The sequence below is a fragment of the Oppia nitens genome, unplaced genomic scaffold (assembly GCF_028296485.1).
Source record: "Oppia nitens isolate AA-2021 unplaced genomic scaffold, nextdenovo-longstitch-racon4-pilon3 scaffold7_pilon_pilon_pilon, whole genome shotgun sequence".
Taxonomy (NCBI): domain Eukaryota; kingdom Metazoa; phylum Arthropoda; class Arachnida; order Sarcoptiformes; family Oppiidae; genus Oppia; species Oppia nitens.
The window spans coordinates 2,979,764-2,998,983 of record NW_026533251.1 but is presented as its reverse complement, the minus strand read 5'-3'; the positions used below and the strand labels follow the sequence as shown (position 1 = coordinate 2,998,983).

At 28.3% G+C, this 19,220-nt stretch overlaps 4 protein-coding genes across 5 annotated transcripts; 3 read left to right on the top strand and 1 right to left on the bottom strand.

Annotated features, from left to right (window-relative positions):
- The first annotated feature begins 717 nt into the window (after nt 1-717).
- On the top strand, nt 718-1,453 carry LOC128963647 (uncharacterized). The gene is made up of 2 exons (XM_054310161.1): nt 718-889; nt 1,122-1,453. Exons 1-2 carry the CDS (start codon nt 718-720, stop codon nt 1,451-1,453), a joined length of 504 nt encoding a protein of 167 aa, XP_054166136.1.
- A 786-nt stretch (nt 1,454-2,239) lies between these two features.
- On the top strand, nt 2,240-6,242 carry LOC128963419 (erbin-like). 2 transcript variants are annotated; one of them, XM_054309926.1, is made up of 9 exons: nt 2,240-2,261; nt 2,338-2,673; nt 2,752-3,041; nt 3,106-3,301; nt 3,369-3,586; nt 3,654-4,528; nt 4,590-5,746; nt 5,815-5,892; nt 5,969-6,242. In XM_054309926.1, exons 2-9 carry the CDS (start codon nt 2,482-2,484, stop codon nt 6,146-6,148), a joined length of 3,186 nt encoding a protein of 1,061 aa, XP_054165901.1. In that variant the 5' UTR covers nt 2,240-2,261; nt 2,338-2,481; the 3' UTR covers nt 6,149-6,242. The 2 variants fall into 2 exon arrangements, with proteins under 2 accessions (XP_054165901.1, XP_054165900.1); XM_054309925.1 differs by lacking the exon at nt 2,240-2,261 and having other exon boundaries at nt 2,327-2,673.
- Nucleotides 6,243-14,304: 8,062 nt separating this feature from the next.
- LOC128963432 (proteasome subunit beta type-3-like) lies at nt 14,305-15,278 on the top strand. Its single transcript, XM_054309939.1, has 2 exons — nt 14,305-14,493; nt 14,559-15,278. Exons 1-2 carry the CDS (start codon nt 14,491-14,493, stop codon nt 15,171-15,173), a joined length of 618 nt encoding a protein of 205 aa, XP_054165914.1. The 5' UTR covers nt 14,305-14,490; the 3' UTR covers nt 15,174-15,278.
- On the bottom strand, nt 15,262-16,744 carry LOC128963646 (ribosome biogenesis protein WDR12 homolog). The gene has a single exon (XM_054310159.1). The coding sequence runs from the start codon at nt 16,615-16,617 to the stop codon at nt 15,262-15,264; it is 1,356 nt and encodes a 451-aa protein (XP_054166134.1). The 5' UTR covers nt 16,618-16,744.
- Nucleotides 16,745-19,220: the final 2,476 nt, after the last annotated feature.

Here is a 19,220-nt window from a genome sequence, read left to right as displayed (position 1 = left end):
TACTTATAAATTTTATATGCTATATTTTAGTGTATTCAATTTATTAATCAATTATTTAAAATGAATTATAAAATATTAATATTAAATCTGATTAAATAATATAATAATATTTCTATTATACTGTATAATAAATGTAATATTCTAAACAGTATAATAAGTATAATCCATTTACTCTATTGTTACTCAATATACTGTATAATAAATCAATTTGACAAATATTAATATATTGATATAATATACATTATATTATAGTTTAGAAATTAACTCTTACTATATAATTACAATTTTGATAGAAAAACATTTTTTGATGATAAAACCAATATACAAGATTATACAATATACTATACATAACAACATTATATTTCCATTATATTTCAAATATTTGCATTAACTTCTATTACATATTATTAAATACAATAGTTAAAAATGTGTTAATTTTAATATTGATACAACTATTCAAATAAATAATATAAAATTCATTTTTTTATAAATTATATTTTTATTTAATAACAATTTAAAAATATGATATAAATAAACCAAATTATAAATGACTGCACATAAGGTATATAAGGATAATAACAAGCTTTCGATATTAACAGTTTTTCTAATAWTTATTCATTTTTTAAAAATCTTATAACAATAAAASAATTATTATATACTGTATTTAAATATAGAAAAATGTATTTAAAGTATTGTATTAAACAAATGTTAATATTAATGATAATYATTAYAATAACAACAAAATCTTTTGGAAAAGAAGAAGATGGTGAAGAAGGAAAGGGAGGAGGAAGTGGTGGTGGAGGAGGAGGAGGAGGAGGAGGTGGTGGTCAAGAAGGAAGTAGTGGTGCAAATAAAGAGGGAAGAGAGGGTTCACCGCAAGGATATCAAAGTAATTATGTTTTTAAAGTTTACTTTTATTGATATTATTTATTTAAATTATTTAGAAAATTGTAGATTACATAAAAAAAAAATTAAAAATTCGGTACAGAATGTCTATTAGAGCTTTTAATAATGAATTATTAGTTAATCATTAAATGACTTAAATTTAAATTTCATTATACTGTATATTAGCATATTTAAAAAAATACAGTATATTAACTCACAATTTAATAATTTTTTAGATAGAATGGGATCAGCTGGTCCTCAAGGAATGGGCAACAATATGGCAGGTATGGGAACAATGGGTGCTAATAGAGGAATGTCAGGAGCCATGGGTTCAATGAGGGGTAACCAAGGAATGGGTAATTTTAATGCTAATAGAGGTATGAATCAAGGAATGGGTTCAATGGATAGATCTATGACAGGAGGAATGGGCGGTGGAAGAAGACAACCCTATTCTAATAATATGAATCCAAGAAACAGTATGACTTCTGGTATGAATAGACAAGGATTTGGTCAAAAAAATCAGTATCAAAGCGGAGGTTATAATGGTTATAATGGTTATAATGGTTAAAAATGTGATAACAGTTTACAACAATAAACAATACTTTATTTAAAAACTTTATATGAAGTACTGTATGATATAAATCTCTAACTATGATAATTCATAAATAAATTGTGTTTTTAATAGTTTGTATAAAAATTGTATATCTACTCAATGTTTTCAAATTCAAATAAATATATAACTTAATACTTTACTTTATATTTATTTTTATAAAGTTCTACCAGTTAATTAATTTATTAACAATTATCAAAACTATTGTTTTACATATAAGTTTATTGGTTATTAAATATTGTAACCAATTATTACACATAAACTAAATTAGAGTTCAGTAATTATAAACTTATGATTTTATGATATTTTATGATATTTTATGATATTTTATGATATTTTATGATTACAAAATATTTTTTTTTTTCATACAGTATATCRAATTAAATTATAATATGATATAGACTTTTATGTTAAATTATTTTATTGAATTTATTGTGTAGTGTATAATAAAATTATTATTGTATTACATTACCTTTACATTAATATTTTAATTGATGCAAATAATAAAATACTACAGTACTATACATTAAGGACTATAATTTAAAATATAATGAAATTAAAAGCATTATTGCTGTATATAATTTAATAATTAATAAACAAAAAGTTAATTTTAATTTAATCAATATTTGATAAATTATTTATTATATAGTATTTTATTCAAACTTTATAATGTGTGTCAATATAATTGATAGTATTTTGTGACAAAACATTGTATAATATATAGTAAATCATTGGATTTACTCTAAAAGTTATCATTTAGTTTGCGGTAAATATAATAAAATTGAAATATTTGATGAAAAAGTATTATTAATATAATATGACATCAATTGCTATAACTATAGTATTGAACGCCAGATGTCATGTCAAATGTGATATCAATGGATGTATTGATAATAAAATGGTTGACAATTGATGTCCAAGTGATGGCACAAATCAATGATAATTTGTTGTTTAAGACATAAATGACAATACAATAGAAATAATTGATGGGTTTGTTTGATGGTTGTTGTGGTCGTCAGTGTTGTCCATCACTTTGTTTCCGTCCAAAAGCCGATACATTGACATCACTAGACCTGAGCCATCACTGTCTTCAAGACGTCCCAAACAATGTCTTTTCACACGAGCGTACTCTTGAAGATCTGGTTTTAGACGCCAATCAAATCAGGGATTTGCCCCGAGTTTGTCAATATTTTATTATCCACTTTAAGTGTCTTTGAATTTGAATTAATAATCTCTCAATTGTTTGATAACTTTAGGCATTATTTCATTGCGAAGGTTTGCGTCGATTAGGTTTAGCCGACAATGAATTGCAATCGATTCCAAGTGCGGTGTCATCGCTGACCAAATTAGAAGAGTTGAATATCAGTAAAAACAATATCTTACAAATCCCTGATAGCATCAAGTCTTGTAAGTGCCTTAAAGTAGTCGATGCATCCATCAATCCATTGGGTCCACGACTTCCCGATGGCTTCACTCAATTAATTAATTTGCAAGAACTTTATCTCAACGATGCATTCCTCGAGTTTCTTCCCGCCAACTTTGGCCGGTATTTATGTTTTTAATTATAATATTTTACAAATGTTTAAACAATTGATTTATTTGTTCACTAGTTTATCGCGTTTACAAATTGTTGAATTGCGTGAAAATCATATCAAAGTCTTACCAAAATCTATGTCCCGTTTGATTGATTTAAGACGTCTAGATATCGGACAAAATGATTTTCTGGAGTTTCCCGAAGTTATCACAAATTTGCCCAAATTATCGGAACTTTGGTGTGACTGTAACCGCATTATTTCGATACCAAATGTATTAAACAAAATGATAGACAATTTATATTTTTAGGATATTTATTGAAATAATTGTATTTTTTTAGTCAATCGGTAATTTAAAAGAGTTGACATATATCGACGCCAGTTATAATAAAATTGAAGAAATAGCTTCAGATATCTCCGAGTGCTATGAGTTAACTGATCTGACTTTTACATCCAATAAGTTAACAGAACTACCGGAAACTATTGGCAATTTGACTAATTTAAAGATCTTAAGAGTTGATGAAAATGATATCTCATTACTTCCCTCTTCTATTGGAAGGTATATTTGTTTAGTTTATAAGATGTTATCTATTTATCTAATATTATATTTATTTTGAATTTAATAGTCTATCAAATATAGAGGAATTAGTTTTTAATGATAATCAAATTGAGAGCCTTTCGAGTAATATTGGATTACTTCGCAATTTACATACATTAATCTGTGACACCAATAAGCTAACTGAGCTGCCCGTGTCTATCGGTAGTTGTATTAGTCTTAGAATATTATCGTTGGCTAATAATCTGCTTAAAGTGATTCCCGACGAATTGGGACGACTTTCTTCTTTAAAAGTTCTTAATTTGAACTCTAATTGTTTAATGTATTTACCGCTTTCACTGACAAAAATATCAAATCTTCAGGCATTGTGGTTGAATGAAAACCAAACAAAACCATTAATACAATTGCAGTCAGACATCGATAAGGAAAGTGGTCAGAAGGTATTGACATGTTTTTTATTGCCTCAAATTTCCAATGAAAATCACCGCAATTCAATAAAAGATATAATACCATCAACTGATGAAAATAGTACACTACATGATAGACAATTGATTAAGTTTTCAAATGATGGAATTGATGACGATTTGGACGTTAGAATAACGACGAAATTAATCCGCGCTCCGACTCCTTATCCTAAGGAACTAAAAGCTCACGCAAGACATGCAAGAAATTTGGCGCTCAAACAAAAAGATGGCAATAATTTAGTGCCGATAGTCAGTGCAAATGGTGGCGATAATCATAACAATCATGTTTCAGAAAATGATGAACAAAACAATAGATCTGAATGCGATTTAAAGTCTAGTCATTTTGAATTAAAAGACACAAAAATGTCAAAATCTCCATTAAATTTAAGGCATTCGACAACCAGTGAAGTCGCCAAACGTCCGACTACTTTACCCATAACTTCTTCATTTAACAATCAAAACAATAAAACATTAATTAAAAGTAATTTTTTTATTGATTTTGTAAATTTATTGTTTATATTAATGTTTTTTTCGATTTACAGACGAACTGGATTCAGAAGAGATCGAATTKGTTGGCACACAGATTGCAAAACTAATGGAACACAAAGATTGTGGTGACTATAGAACTGTTGGGAAGACGGGTCACGAACGCAAAAGTAGTTACAAAGTGGCGGTCAATAGTTCTGCGAGTTGTTTGAAAAGTCCTGTCGAAAGAAAAATCAAATCGAAATCTTTGTCTATTATTAAAGATGATTCTGAAAGAGGATATAAAAGCGATATTGAAATCTACGCTTTGGACAGATCGTCGACAAAATACAAAACTGATTATACAAGTGATTGTGAACTAAATTCAAGTCGTTTGTCGCGACAAAAACAAACGGTGCCTCAAGAATGTGATTCAAATAAGAAGAAGCCTTTTGAATCCAATAACGATTTAGATATAAACTGTGATTCTATAATAAACAGTCAGTCGACTGATATGACAAACATTCCACAAACCGATTATCTCTCAAATGATCGGATAATTGATTCTTCAGATGTTGTAAGTGATAGTAATTCACAACAAATCTCATCACAAAGTAATTTAAACTTAACTCAAAATATTAATAAACAAAATTATGACAAAACTGATGAACCAATTAATGCAATTGATGTCAATTCAAATTCATCTCTGAAATCATATCCATTTATAGGAAGCGAACGATCTTTATCAGTAAACTCGGGTCACTTGCCTTTTAACGGCAGTACAGCCACTGATAACAATGGTGTCAGTACTAGTCATTATACTTCATCACGAGTTACAACCACTAACATTATAAATAAAATATCATCTTTACCTCACAAACCTCTCAACAATAATTCTACTCAACTGGACTCGCAAACGACAGCATCTGTTGTGTCCAATGCTCGTCAAAGACAACCACCAACCGCTTCGTCACAATTTATAATTAATAAATTTTCGCACGACTCATATACTCAATCAAAAGCATCAAACGGTCACAATTCAAAYACATTGTCTTCATTGGATGAAAGCCACAACAACTGGAATATTAATGGAATAGATTTTATTGATGACTCTACTGAATCTTCAAAGGGTTCTAACGGTTCCATTGGTTCCAATTCATGTGATCTGTTAAATACAGTTAATAATAATTTAACTCATAGTAACCGATATAATGCTACAAACAATTTACAAGTTGTGAGTCATTAATGTCTAATTATTTTGGCGATTAACTGAATATTTATAAAATTAATTTTTGTCTATAGTTTCCCGTAATAATTGTTAAGAATCCGGGTCTCGGTTTTATCTTTGACTGTTATTCAAAACAATCAAATGAATCGACTGTTAGTTAAGATTTATAAAAATAATAGTTTAAATTAATTAATTCATTTGTAATACATATAAATTAATTGATTGCAGGGATTGTATGTGTCGTGTGTAGAACCGGCCGGTTCTGCGAGTACTGCACTGAAGGTCGGCGACAAAATACTTCAAATCGATGGCATAGATGTTCAAAATGTGACCAAAGATAAGGCCAATTATATATTTGAATCAACTGGAGATACAATTTCTCTAATCGTTTTGAGAGATAAATCTTAATTTTAATGATTTCAATTTTTGAATAACGTTTTTACATACATTTTATTAAACCTACAATTGTGTTGATTTAATGCTTTAGAGATAATTTATTATGCATGAGATTTACTATAAAAAACGCAATCAATTATTAGTTTTTGTAGTTAATCGTGATATAATAGAGTATATAATGTACAGTAGTATAGAATTTATAATACAGTAGTTTTGATTAAATTAATATATTGATTGTCGTTTATATATCTGATAATATGCACAAATAAACACTCATTGAGCATAACTTAAGATAAATTGCTTAAATTTTAATAATTTTTTTTATAAATTATGTTTTAAACCAAAATTTGATTTTGAGATTTAATTTATTACAATTTGATATTATTTTGTTTATTTAAACTTTTTTACAATTATTTATTTGTTTTAACATTATCATTAATTATTTATTGTTTAATTTATGAATGCATTTTATTTTTTACACAGTATTTTTAGATATTTAATATTTTAATTACAGTCATGTGTTTATATACAGTTTATATCTAAAGTTTATAAAAAAAAATCTTAACAAATATGCAATAATTATAATTAACTTAAATAAAGATTTAATTTAAAAAATGATTTATTCATTGGCTGAAATATATTATATTTAATTTCTAATTGTTAAAAAACATTTGTATTACAATTTTATGTATATTTGCTATAATTTGATAACTTATTGATTAATAAAATGTTTGAAGAGTTGCATTAGAGTTATATTTTTGTGTTTATTGTTTTACTAATTTCTTAAAACTATTATTTTTTTGATACATTAGTTTACTTCGAGTTTGCAAAAGAGCTAATAAAATGATGATCTGATTAAAACAAAATTATAGTAATTTAAATATTGGCTGTTGTATAGTATAGCTGCCACTTGTTGTTCACGCGATTAATATTTAATACAATTTTAAAGTTAAATATACAAATATCGCGTTAATTACAATAGATTTTATTAAATATAAATATATTATTATGAAATAATATTTTACATTGCAAATTAATATATATATACCTGTATATACTGTAATTAAAATTACATTAAAGGGTTGTATAATTGTTTTATACAATCAATAAAAAAAAATAAAATTATCTAAATTGTTGTGAAGTACGTGTCGGCGCCAAAGATATTCGGCTAAATGTAGATAAAGGTTATCTTGTGGTATACCCCCTCTTAAAAGATTGCGTTTCATAGCTCTCCATTGAGATTCAATGGTCTGTGTGTTTGCACCGGTATGTGAATTGACAAACTCTTTCGAATGATTCACAGTAAAATGGACAAAACCTAAAAATTAAAAAATTAATTAACTTAATAATATGTTTTATCTATCATTTATACCATTGTCTGTTAGTCTATAATATCCAGCCCAACAGTCAGACACAATAGTTGTCCCAATTTTTACATGCTTACGTATCAAAGGTAAAAGAGTGTCGGCATCTCTTTTATTTAGGGGACATATTTCTAAACGAAATCTACCTCCACGTCGACAATTAGCTCCTATTTGAATCTCAACTAAACCTAAAATCCACGTCCCATCAACTAGTCGACCTCTATTGTACTTTCTTTTACCAACTTTTGTTTCGTCAATTTCTACGACAACTCCTGAATTAAAAGTTATCAAAATATTATCATTATAATTAGGTTTAGGTTGCGGTCGGAACTCCAGGTTAGGTAACAGAGCAAACACTAATACACTATGAGTTTGGTATTACCATTATAATTAGGTTTAGGTTGCGGTCGGAACTCCAGGTTAGGTAACAGAGCAAACACTAATACACTATCAGTTTGGTATTACCATTATAATTAGGTTTAGGTTGCGGTCGGAACTCCAGGTTAGGTAACAGAGCAAACACTAATACACTATGAGTTTGGTATTACCATTATAATTAGGTTTAGGTTGCGGTCGGAACTCCAGGTTAGGTAACAGAGCAAACACTAATACACTATGAGTTTGGTATTACCATTATAATTAGGTTTAGGTTGCGGTCGGAACTCCAGGTTAGGTAACAGAGCAAACACTAATACACTATGAGTTTGGTATTACCATTATAATTAGGTTTAGGTTGCGGTCGGAACTCCAGGTTAGGTAACAGAGCAAACACTAATACACTATCAGTTTGGTATTACCATTATAATTAGGTTTAGGTAATGTGCATAATTAAATATGTATCATATACTACCTTCTCCTCCTAAGAGATCAACTGATTGATATTTTTCGACCCAATCAAATACCACTTCTCGACAAAAGTTAAGCCAATCACTTATAGTGTTATGAGATGTTGTTTTAGTTAAATCACTTGTTTCTCGTTTAATGTCCTCATATTTTGTTGTGCCGACCGAAAACAGGTACGTCAAGATTATTATGTTTTCAATGCTAAACTTTGATCCAGAAAACCACGTATTATTCAAAGCACTTAGTCTATAATCATGAGGTTGTCCATGCTTTTGGTGGCACCGGTACGATAATTGTTTGACAATTATCTTCTATGAAAATAATTTTTTAATGTATTTTTTTGCAAATTAATTATTTACCATTTCGTTGTCACAAATGGGACACTTTTTAGTTGCTAATAATAAACCCATTGTTATACACCAGTTAATCATTGTCTCCTGTGAGACAAGTATTAGTCTAAATAATGTCTTTAGATTAATCATTTTGTTCACTAAATTTAAGTCATAGCTTTCAAAAGAAACATAACTTTCAAGAAAAACTTAACAAAGAAAATATTCTCTAATTTACAATAAAATTAATAGTAATTCACGAGACATTCATATATTTATCTTTAAAATTGTATTAAATATTAATCGCGTGAACAACAAGTGGCAGCTATACTATACAATACCCTATGTGGGTATTGTATAGTATAGCTGCCACTTGTTGTTCACGCGATTAATATTTAATACAATTTTAAAGATAAATATATGAATGTCTCGTGAATTACTATTAATTTTATTGTAAATTAGAGAATATTTTCTTTGTTAAGTTTTTCTTGAAAGTTATATATATCTTATTGAAAGCTATGACTTAAATTTAGTGAACAAAATGATTAATCTAAAGACATTATTTAGACTAATACTTGTCTCACAGGAGACAATGATTAACTGGTGTATAACAATGGGTTTATTATTAGCAACTAAAAAGTGTTATTTGTGACAACGAAATGGTAAATAATTAATTTGCAAAAAAATACATTAAAAAATTATTTTCATAGAAGATAATTGTCAAACAATTATCGTATGATGCACCAAAAGCATGGACAACCTCATGATTATAGACTAAGTGCTTTGAATAATACGTGGTTTTCTGGATCAAAGTTTAGCATTGAAAACATAATAATCTTGACGTACCTGTTTTCGGTCGGCACAACAAAATATGAGGACATTAAACGAGAAACAAGTGATTTAACTAAACAACATCTCATAACACTATAAGTGATTGGCTTAACTTTTGTCGAGAAGTGGTATTTGATTGGGTCGAAAAATATCAATCAGTTGATCTCTTAGGAGGAGAAATTATATGATACATATTTAATTATGCACATTACCTAAACCTAATTATAATGGTAATACCAAACTGATAGTGTATTAGTGTTTGCTCTGTTACCTAACCTGGAGTTCCGACTCGCAACCTAAACCTAATTATAATGGTAATACCAAACTCATAGTGTATTAGTGTTTGCTCTGTTACCTAACCTGGAGTTCCGACCGCAAACCTAATACCTAATTATAATGGTAATACCAAACTCATAGTGTATTAGTGTTTGCTCTGTTACCTAACCTGGAGTTCCGACCGCAACCTAAACCTAATTATAATGGTAATACCAAACTTATAGTGTATTAGTGTTTGCTCTGTTACCTAACCTGGAGTTCCGACCAGCAACCTAAACCTAATTATAATGGTAATACCAAACTGATAGTGTATTAGTGTTTGCTCTGTTACCTAACCTGGAGTTCCGACCGCAACCTAAACCTAATTATAATGGTAATACCAAACTCATAGTGTATTAGTGTTTGCTCTGTTACCTAACCTGGAGTTCCGACCGCAACCTAAACCTAATTATAATGATAATATTTTGATAACTTTTAATTCAGGAGTTGTCGTAGAAATTGACGAAACAAAAGTTGGTAAAAGAAAGTACAATAGAGGTCGACTAGTTGATGGGACGTGGATTTTAGGTTTAGTTGAGATTCAAATAGGAGCTAATTGTCGACGTGGAGGTAGATTTCGTTTAGAAATATGTCCCCTAAATAAAAGAGATGCCGACACTCTTTTACCTTTGATACGTAAGCATGTAAAAATTGGGACAACTATTGTGTCTGACTGTTGGGCTGGATATTATAGACACTTTTTAGTTGCTAATAATAAACCCATTGTTATACACCAGTTAATCATTGTCTCCTGTGAGACAAGTATTAGTCTAAATAATGTCTTTAGATTAATCATTTTGTTCACTAAATTTAAGTCATAGCTTTCAAAAGAAACATAACTTTCAAGAAAAACTTAACAAAGAAAATATTCTCTAATTTACAATAAAATTAATAGTAATTCACGAGACATTCATATATTTATCTTTAAAATTGTATTAAATATTAATCGCGTGAACAACAAGTGGCAGCTATACTATACAATACCCAACAGGGCTGTTGTATAGTATAGCTGCCACTTGTTGTTCACGCGATTAATATTTAATACAATTTTAAAGTTAAATATACAAATATCGCGTTAATTACAATAGATTTTATTAAATATAAATATATTATTATGAAATAATATTTTACATTGCAAATTAATATATATATACCTGTATATACTGTAATTAAAATTACATTAAAGGGTTGTATAATTGTTTTATACAATCAATAAAAAAAATAAAATTATCTAAATTGTTGTGAAGTACGTGTCGGCGCCAAAGATATTCGGCTAAATGTAGATAAAGGTTATCTTGTGGTATACCCCCTCTTAAAAGATTGCGTTTCATAGCTCTCCATTGAGATTCAATGGTCTGTGTGTTTGCACCGGTATGTGAATTGACAAACTCTTTCGAATGATTCACAGTAAAATGGACAAAACCTAAAAATTAAAAAATTAATTAACTTAATAATATGTTTTATCTATCATTTATACCATTGTCTGTTAGTCTATAATATCCAGCCCAACAGTCAGACACAATAGTTGTCCCAATTTTTACATGCTTACGTATCAAAGGTAAAAGAGTGTCGGCATCTCTTTTATTTAGGGGACATATTTCTAAACGAAATCTACCTCCACGTCGACAATTAGCTCCTATTTGAATCTCAACTAAACCTAAAATCCACGTCCCATCAACTAGTCGACCTCTATTGTACTTTCTTTTACCAACTTTTGTTTCGTCAATTTCTACGACAACTCCTGAATTAAAAGTTATCAAAATATTATCATTATAATTAGGTTTAGGTTGCGGTCGGAACTCCAGGTTAGGTAACAGAGCAAACACTAATACACTATCAGTTTGGTATTACCATTATAATTAGGTTTAGGTTGCGGTCGGAACTCCAGGTTAGGTAACAGAGCAAACACTAATACACTATGAGTTTGGTATTACCATTATAATTAGGTTTAGGTTGCGGTCGGAACTCCAGGTTAGGTAACAGAGCAAACACTAATACACTATGAGTTTGGTATTACCATTATAATTAGGTTTAGGTTGCGGTCGGAACTCCAGGTTAGGTAACAGAGCAAACACTAATACACTATGAGTTTGGTATTACCATTATAATTAGGTTTAGGTTGCGGTCGGAACTCCAGGTTAGGTAACAGAGCAAACACTAATACACTATCAGTTTGGTATTACCATTATAATTAGGTTTAGGTAATGTGCATAATTAAATATGTATCATATACTACCTTCTCCTCCTAAGAGATCAACTGATTGATATTTTTCGACCCAATCAAATACCACTTCTCGACAAAAGTTAAGCCAATCACTTATAGTGTTATGAGATGTTGTTTTAGTTAAATCACTTGTTTCTCGTTTAATGTCCTCATATTTTGTTGTGCCGACCGAAAACAGGTACGTCAAGATTATTATGTTTTCAATGCTAAACTTTGATCCAGAAAACCACGTATTATTCAAAGCACTTAGTCTATAATCATGAGGTTGTCCATGCTTTTGGTGGCACCGGTACGATAATTGTTTGACAATTATCTTCTATGAAAATAATTTTTTAATGTATTTTTTTGCAAATTAATTATTTACCATTTCGTTGTCACAAATGGGACACTTTTTAGTTGCTAATAATAAACCCATTGTTATACACCAGTTAATCATTGTCTCCTGTGAGACAAGTATTAGTCTAAATAATGTCTTTAGATTAATCATTTTGTTCACTAAATTTAAGTCATAGCTTTCAAAAGAAACATAACTTTCAAGAAAAACTTAACAAAGAAAATATTCTCTAATTTACAATAAAATTAATAGTAATTCACGAGACATTCATATATTTATCTTTAAAATTGTATTAAATATTAATCGCGTGAACAACAAGTGGCAGCTATACTATACAATACCCTATGTTTCAAGTATTCAATGAAATAAAGTGTTTAAACTGACATTTTTTAAAATTAAATACTAAATTAATGTTAATTTATTTAATGGTTAAAACGTTTACTATTAATATTCAATTACTAGAAATTATATAAATCTTTAAAAATTATAAATATATGATACAAATAAAGTTATTTATTCTCGTGTTATTTCTGTACAAAATATTTATTTGATTATTACAGATAATAATTATTAAATATATTATTAATAATAATAATTTATTATATAACTTAGAGGGCTTCGTTTTTTATATATTTTTTTAAATTGTAATATAAAACCATTAAACTTTATATTTGGGTTAGTTTGGGGGTGGGTGGGGTAGGTGGGAGGTTAGATAGTAGTGTATTAGGTAGGGGTGGTGTGGAGTCATATTATGATTTATAAATTTTTATTGACTTCTAATGTGAATACAATCGAGTGATTTTTAATACATTTAATACAGTGTTGTAATGCACGCGAAAACAATATAAAAAACGAAGTCCTCTCTAAGGTAAGTGTTGTCATATTATTATTATATTTCATGCTTTTATTATTATATTTTTAAATATTTTATCCAATTTRTTAATTTTTTACTTGAATACAATACTTTAAATAATTACAATGAATTATGAAATGAGTTTTTTAATTGTATTTATTAGTGTCTCAGTTGTCGATCCTATAGTTAGCGATGAATACAATTGTCGTCAAAGAGTTAATTATTGTTTATTTAGTCGTGAAATGTCTGCAATAAGAGCACAGAATATTCGTGAAAGTGATGTCAAACAAACTGTTGAATGTTGCGGACAATGGCTTTCCCTTAAATGTATTAATACTGTCATAAAAGAGATAAATGCAATCAATTGTAGCGAAGAAAACAAGATTTCAAAAGAGTTGGAAATTAATTTAACACAAAATAATTTGTGTAAAGAATTTGCAAATTCAAAGAAGTGTTTTTGGCCGGAATGGGTCCATATTGTCGTCCATATTATGACTATTTTGGTAGTCATTGTTTTTATCAGTCTTTCATTTATAGCTTTACAACCAAAACTACAAAAAGAGATCAAACAAACACCTGAAACAAACCGATTGAAGAGTCCAGCGACTGATCAAAAGGACACATCAAAAACCCCACCAATGGTTGAAACAAAAATCCCGAATTCAATATCCGGTTATTTTAAATACAATAAAGTCTAACATTTATTTTTTAAATATTTTGATTTAAAGACATTTTAGGTGCAAAATCATATAATTATATAATTTTTAAAAATAATAATAAATTTTATTGAAGTCAAACGTTTGTTACTTCAAGTTTCTACTCATAAAAAAGTTTATTAAAATAATTATTATTAATATAATAATAATTAATAAATATTACTTTTCTGAAATAATAACCAAAACTATAAACTATTATCCATTTATGTTAATAATTAATTTAATTTATTAATTAATTTATACGACTAATTGTTTATTAACAACAAATTTAAGTATTAATTGATAATTATATTTAAAAAAGTTATGATTAAAACAATCAATATATTGAATATAATGTCACGTAATATATGAATAYAATTGAGTTTATTATGTGTTATGACTTGCAGTTTGTCCTCAAATCTCAAACAATAATCCGATTGACTCTTCATTTACTAAASTTTTTTGTCTTTTTCGGTGACATTTGAAGATATATTTTAATATCTTTTAATTAATCCTAATATTTGTTATCTTTAACGGGAAGTGTCAACACATAAAAAGGCAATAAAATGGTATGAATTAGCAAATAATGTTTGATTGTGACAATTGTGGTAATGATTGATATATTGATGAACAGAGTATAATGTCATACAATGGCGGATGTGTTATAGCGATGAAAGGCAAGGGATGTGTTGCCATTGCAGCCGACAGAAGACTCGGAGTTCAAGGACACACTGTGTCAACTGATTTCAAGAAGATCTTCGAAATGGGACCAACTCTTATGGTAGGACTTCCCGGACTGGCCACCGATACGTTGACAGTCTCGCAAAGACTTAAATTTAGAATCAATTTGTATGAATTGCGTGAAAACAGGCGAATCAGTCCCAAAACTTTTGGATCAGTTGTGTCCAACTTATTATATGAACGCCGGTTTGGACCGTACTTTATATCTCCAGTAATTGCAGGCTTAGATCCAAAGACAAGCGAACCATATATAAGTACAATGGATTTGATCGGTTGTATTGATGAATCCGACGACTTTGTGTTAGCCGGAACTGCGGAAGAACAGGCATTCGGTATGTGTGAGACACTTTGGGAGCCCGACCTCGAACCGGATGACCTCTTCGAGACCATCTCTCAAGCATTAGTTAATGCAGTCGATAGAGACGCTATGTCTGGATGGGGAGCTATTGTCTATGTCATCGAAAAAGATAAGATTACTGAAAGAACTGTCAAAACTCGTATGGATTAATGCATTCAATTCAAGAGTTAATACTTGAAAAAAAATTCCGTATTTTTTATTAATGAATAACTTATAAATAAAAACTTAAACAAAAATTTTATGATTTTATGATTTTGTTGTCTAAATTTGAAAAGATTTTTAAGTGATTATCTGCTGATCCACTAATCATATATTTATCAGAAGACCAATTAACACAAAGAACTTTGTCTTCATGTCCTATAAGATCAAAAAGCGGTGCATTTGCTGATCGTATGTCCCATTGTTTAACTATATTATCATAAGAACCGGAAATAAAATGGTATTCATTTGTTTTACTCCAATCAATGGCTGAAACCCACGCTTGATGTGAGGTATAAACTCTTGAGACTAGAGATCCTGAACTGGTTCGGGGATCCCATAGTCTAATGTGTCGATCACACGAACCGGTAATTAAACAGGTATTGAATGATGAGTAAGAAATGGCCAAAAATGCTTTGTTTGAAGTGAGTGTTTGTTTGTTTTCTGCCACTTCTATATCCCAAATACGGATTGTATTATCCATAGAACAGGTGGATATGTTTGCAATGCTCGTCTCCGATAGTTTATTCATCCAAACACATCCAGTGATGGCTTCTTTATGACCACTGAGTGTTATAACTGGAATTCTATTTTTATCACCTCTCTCTGATCCATCATTTTTCTTGCTTTTCTTCTGCGCGGAAGTCGATGGTTCCGAGTCTTTCAATTCATGTTTCGGATCAGCTAATGACCAGATCTTTAGCATTTGATCATAAGATCCGGTGGCTATCAAATCATTGTTCACATCAACACAATCAACAGATCGTGAATGTCCTCTACAAGAGAACAGATATTCCACTTGATTTGACTGTGAGTTCCACTTCCAGACAATTGCCAACTCGTCGTGAGAAGTCGTGACAAACATATGATCATTTGAACTATCATTAGACTCGTTGACAATCCATTTAACGGCTTTAATTGGTGCCAAATGAGCCGGTATTGCAATCTTATGTGATCCGTCACTGTTTAGGTCCCAAATATGTACTGAATTGTCATAACAGCCACTTATTATCCAATTATGATGACAATCAACACAAGAGACCCAATCGTCGTGAAGTAGTGAGTTGTGTGGCTTYGGTGGACACCATTTGGCAAAGAACTCAATTTGCAGCTCATTCTCAACACTTAATGTTTCTTCATTTTCAACAAATTCTTGGACAGACACTCGTAATAACTTATTATTGATAATAAAGTCAAATTCAGTGTCTTCTAAGTTAAGATCACTTTGTTGATCATCAAAGGTCTCTGCAATTAACGTCTTGATCAATGAGTTCAATGCCAGACCATCAGTGGATCCATTGATCGCGTAAGGAGTCGACGGAATAGCAAAACGACTATCTTTTGTGATAAATGTTGCCATAAATTGATGGACACTCTTGTCGTCCATCGTATCCATTGAAGATTAGGTCTCAAATCAAATAACAATCAAATAATAATTAACAGCAAAACACGTGTTTGTGTTTAAAGTGTTGTTTAAGTGATTCAATGCTTTACTTGTGTCACACTTTCACTGCATTGAAGGAAATACTGTATTAATACATACAGTACTGTAATGTACTATAAAGTCATTCATAAGGCATTGATTTGTTTTAAACAATTGTTTTATTGATGAAAAAAATGAATATTTAATGAAAACTATTTAAAACATTTTATAAATACATTTAAATACAATATTTAAAATGAAAAAATAAGTACTAATTATCATTATTTCTAGTTCTGTCTAATAAACGTCTTAAAATCAAACTGCCGGTGTCCAGAGCACTGTTAGCTCCTACCAGTGCCTGTCTATAAGTACTATTAGCCAAACCAAGTCCTTGATCGTAGAGATTTGATGCAATTCTTGAGCTATGGTGGGGCAAATAACACGTGCGATACCACAGAGATCTATATTGAGGAATAACCCACTCTTCTTCAAATTGTTTCAGTTGTGATGCATTTGGTATATGAGTCGGTGCTAACGGTTCCAGTAATCCCTGACACCAATTCTGTCGATACAATTCATAAGCTGACAGACTTCTCGATGTGGTGTTTGTTGCTTCTGGTCTTTCTGTCTTATTTTCCATATTTTCATCCGAGTCCTCAACAAGTGTCCAATTAATTGTATCCAACAATTCATACGCCGGTCCCCGCATATCAATGGTATCATTGATTTCATTTGATTGTGAAAAGACATAGTTTGCCATCAAAGGCAGACACAACACAACAAACAATTTTGAACACATTTTTATAATAAAATAGTTTGAAATAAAAAGGATTTTAAAATATAAATAAAATATCTAATTATAAATAATTATAAATTTTAAAAACAATAATTTAGATGAAAATACCAAATGCTAATGATTTCAATAAAGTTTGTTTCATCTCTTTTATAGAGATATTTGGACTAAATTTTTATTCAAAGTTTAGTTATTTTTGACCTAAAAATCAAAAAGAAATAGTTTTTAGATGTCTTAAACTAATAAAAACTGGAATTTTCCCAATAAAAGTGTTATTAAAGATTAATTTTTACTTGAACTTGGTCAATTTCTATAATTTATAGTAATAGTTATATTATTTTTAGAATAAACAATTGTGGATATGTATTGTAAATTAAATAAATTAATTGACAAATAAGTTATTATATTTTGACTTTTAATAAAAAAACTAAAAATTAATATTGTATTCTTGATAACTAACAAATTGGATTATTTAATTAATCAATAAATTAACCAAAAAATATTTCAATACAGAAAAATAATTAAAACAAAATAATAGTTTAATATTTTATGTTTTCTAAAGTTCGAAGAAAAGTTTTTATATTGTTATATAAAACTTTGATTAATTGGTGRACAGAAAACATTATTCTAAAAATTTAGTCAATTTGTGTATATTTTTTTAAAACTTTTATKTATATCATAAAACTAACATTGAATAAATAATATTATAAAATGCAATCATTACAATCACTGATTGATAAACATTATTATAAATTATAATTAATCTCTTTCTATAATTTATAATCAAATATAATTTCATTAATCTTAACCTTATAAATCATATAATACATCATTAAAACATATAAGTTTTACTGATTAAAGATTACTTTTACTGATTTTATAGTATTTTGAATATTTGGTATTTTTATAGAACATTAATSAAATTACATTATATTATATTAGTTAATTGAAATATCGACTATAACTTACATTAAACTTATATTAAAATATGGTTTATTATTTGTTATACTAAATTTTGAGTTATTGATAAATGTATAATCATTTATCAAYTAGTTATCCCATTTAATCATTTTGTCAAATTTAAAATGTCTTAATTATTTATGGGATATATAAACACCGGTCTAATAGATTATAGTGTTATGTATTGTTTGTACAAAAATTAAATATTTGTTCAAATTTTTGCTAATTATCTGCTTAACATTATCTACTTTATAGTATTAATTATATATTAATACACTATCTATTTAATTGCTTATAATAGTAGTTTTGATAACTTAAGTCTTGCACTCAAATAACTATAAATAAATAATAATATTCTGTATTTAAGTTGTATATAATATTAACTATAATTAATAAATAATTGTTCTTGGTAATACAGTATCTACAGTAGATAGCTATTGCTTACAGAAAATCATAAAAAACTTTTTTAATTTATAAATTATTTAGTATTACTAAATACAAAATACAATAAAAATTAAATTCATATTAAATTATTATTAATATAATTTATTTAAATCAATTTAGAATATAAAATTATTCATTAATAAACAATAAATTATTATAAATTTATCATAAATAAATATATAAATTGCCATGATACCTAGATAAATTCATAGTTTTACAAAAATGACAACTATTGCAACTTATTTAAACTATAAATCGTAAATATTTTAAATTTCAATTAACAAAATTTTTATAAATAAATATAAAATATTTACAATTAGAGAGAAGATTATTACCGAAAAAAAATAAAATAAATTTATAATTAAAAATAAAACAATCA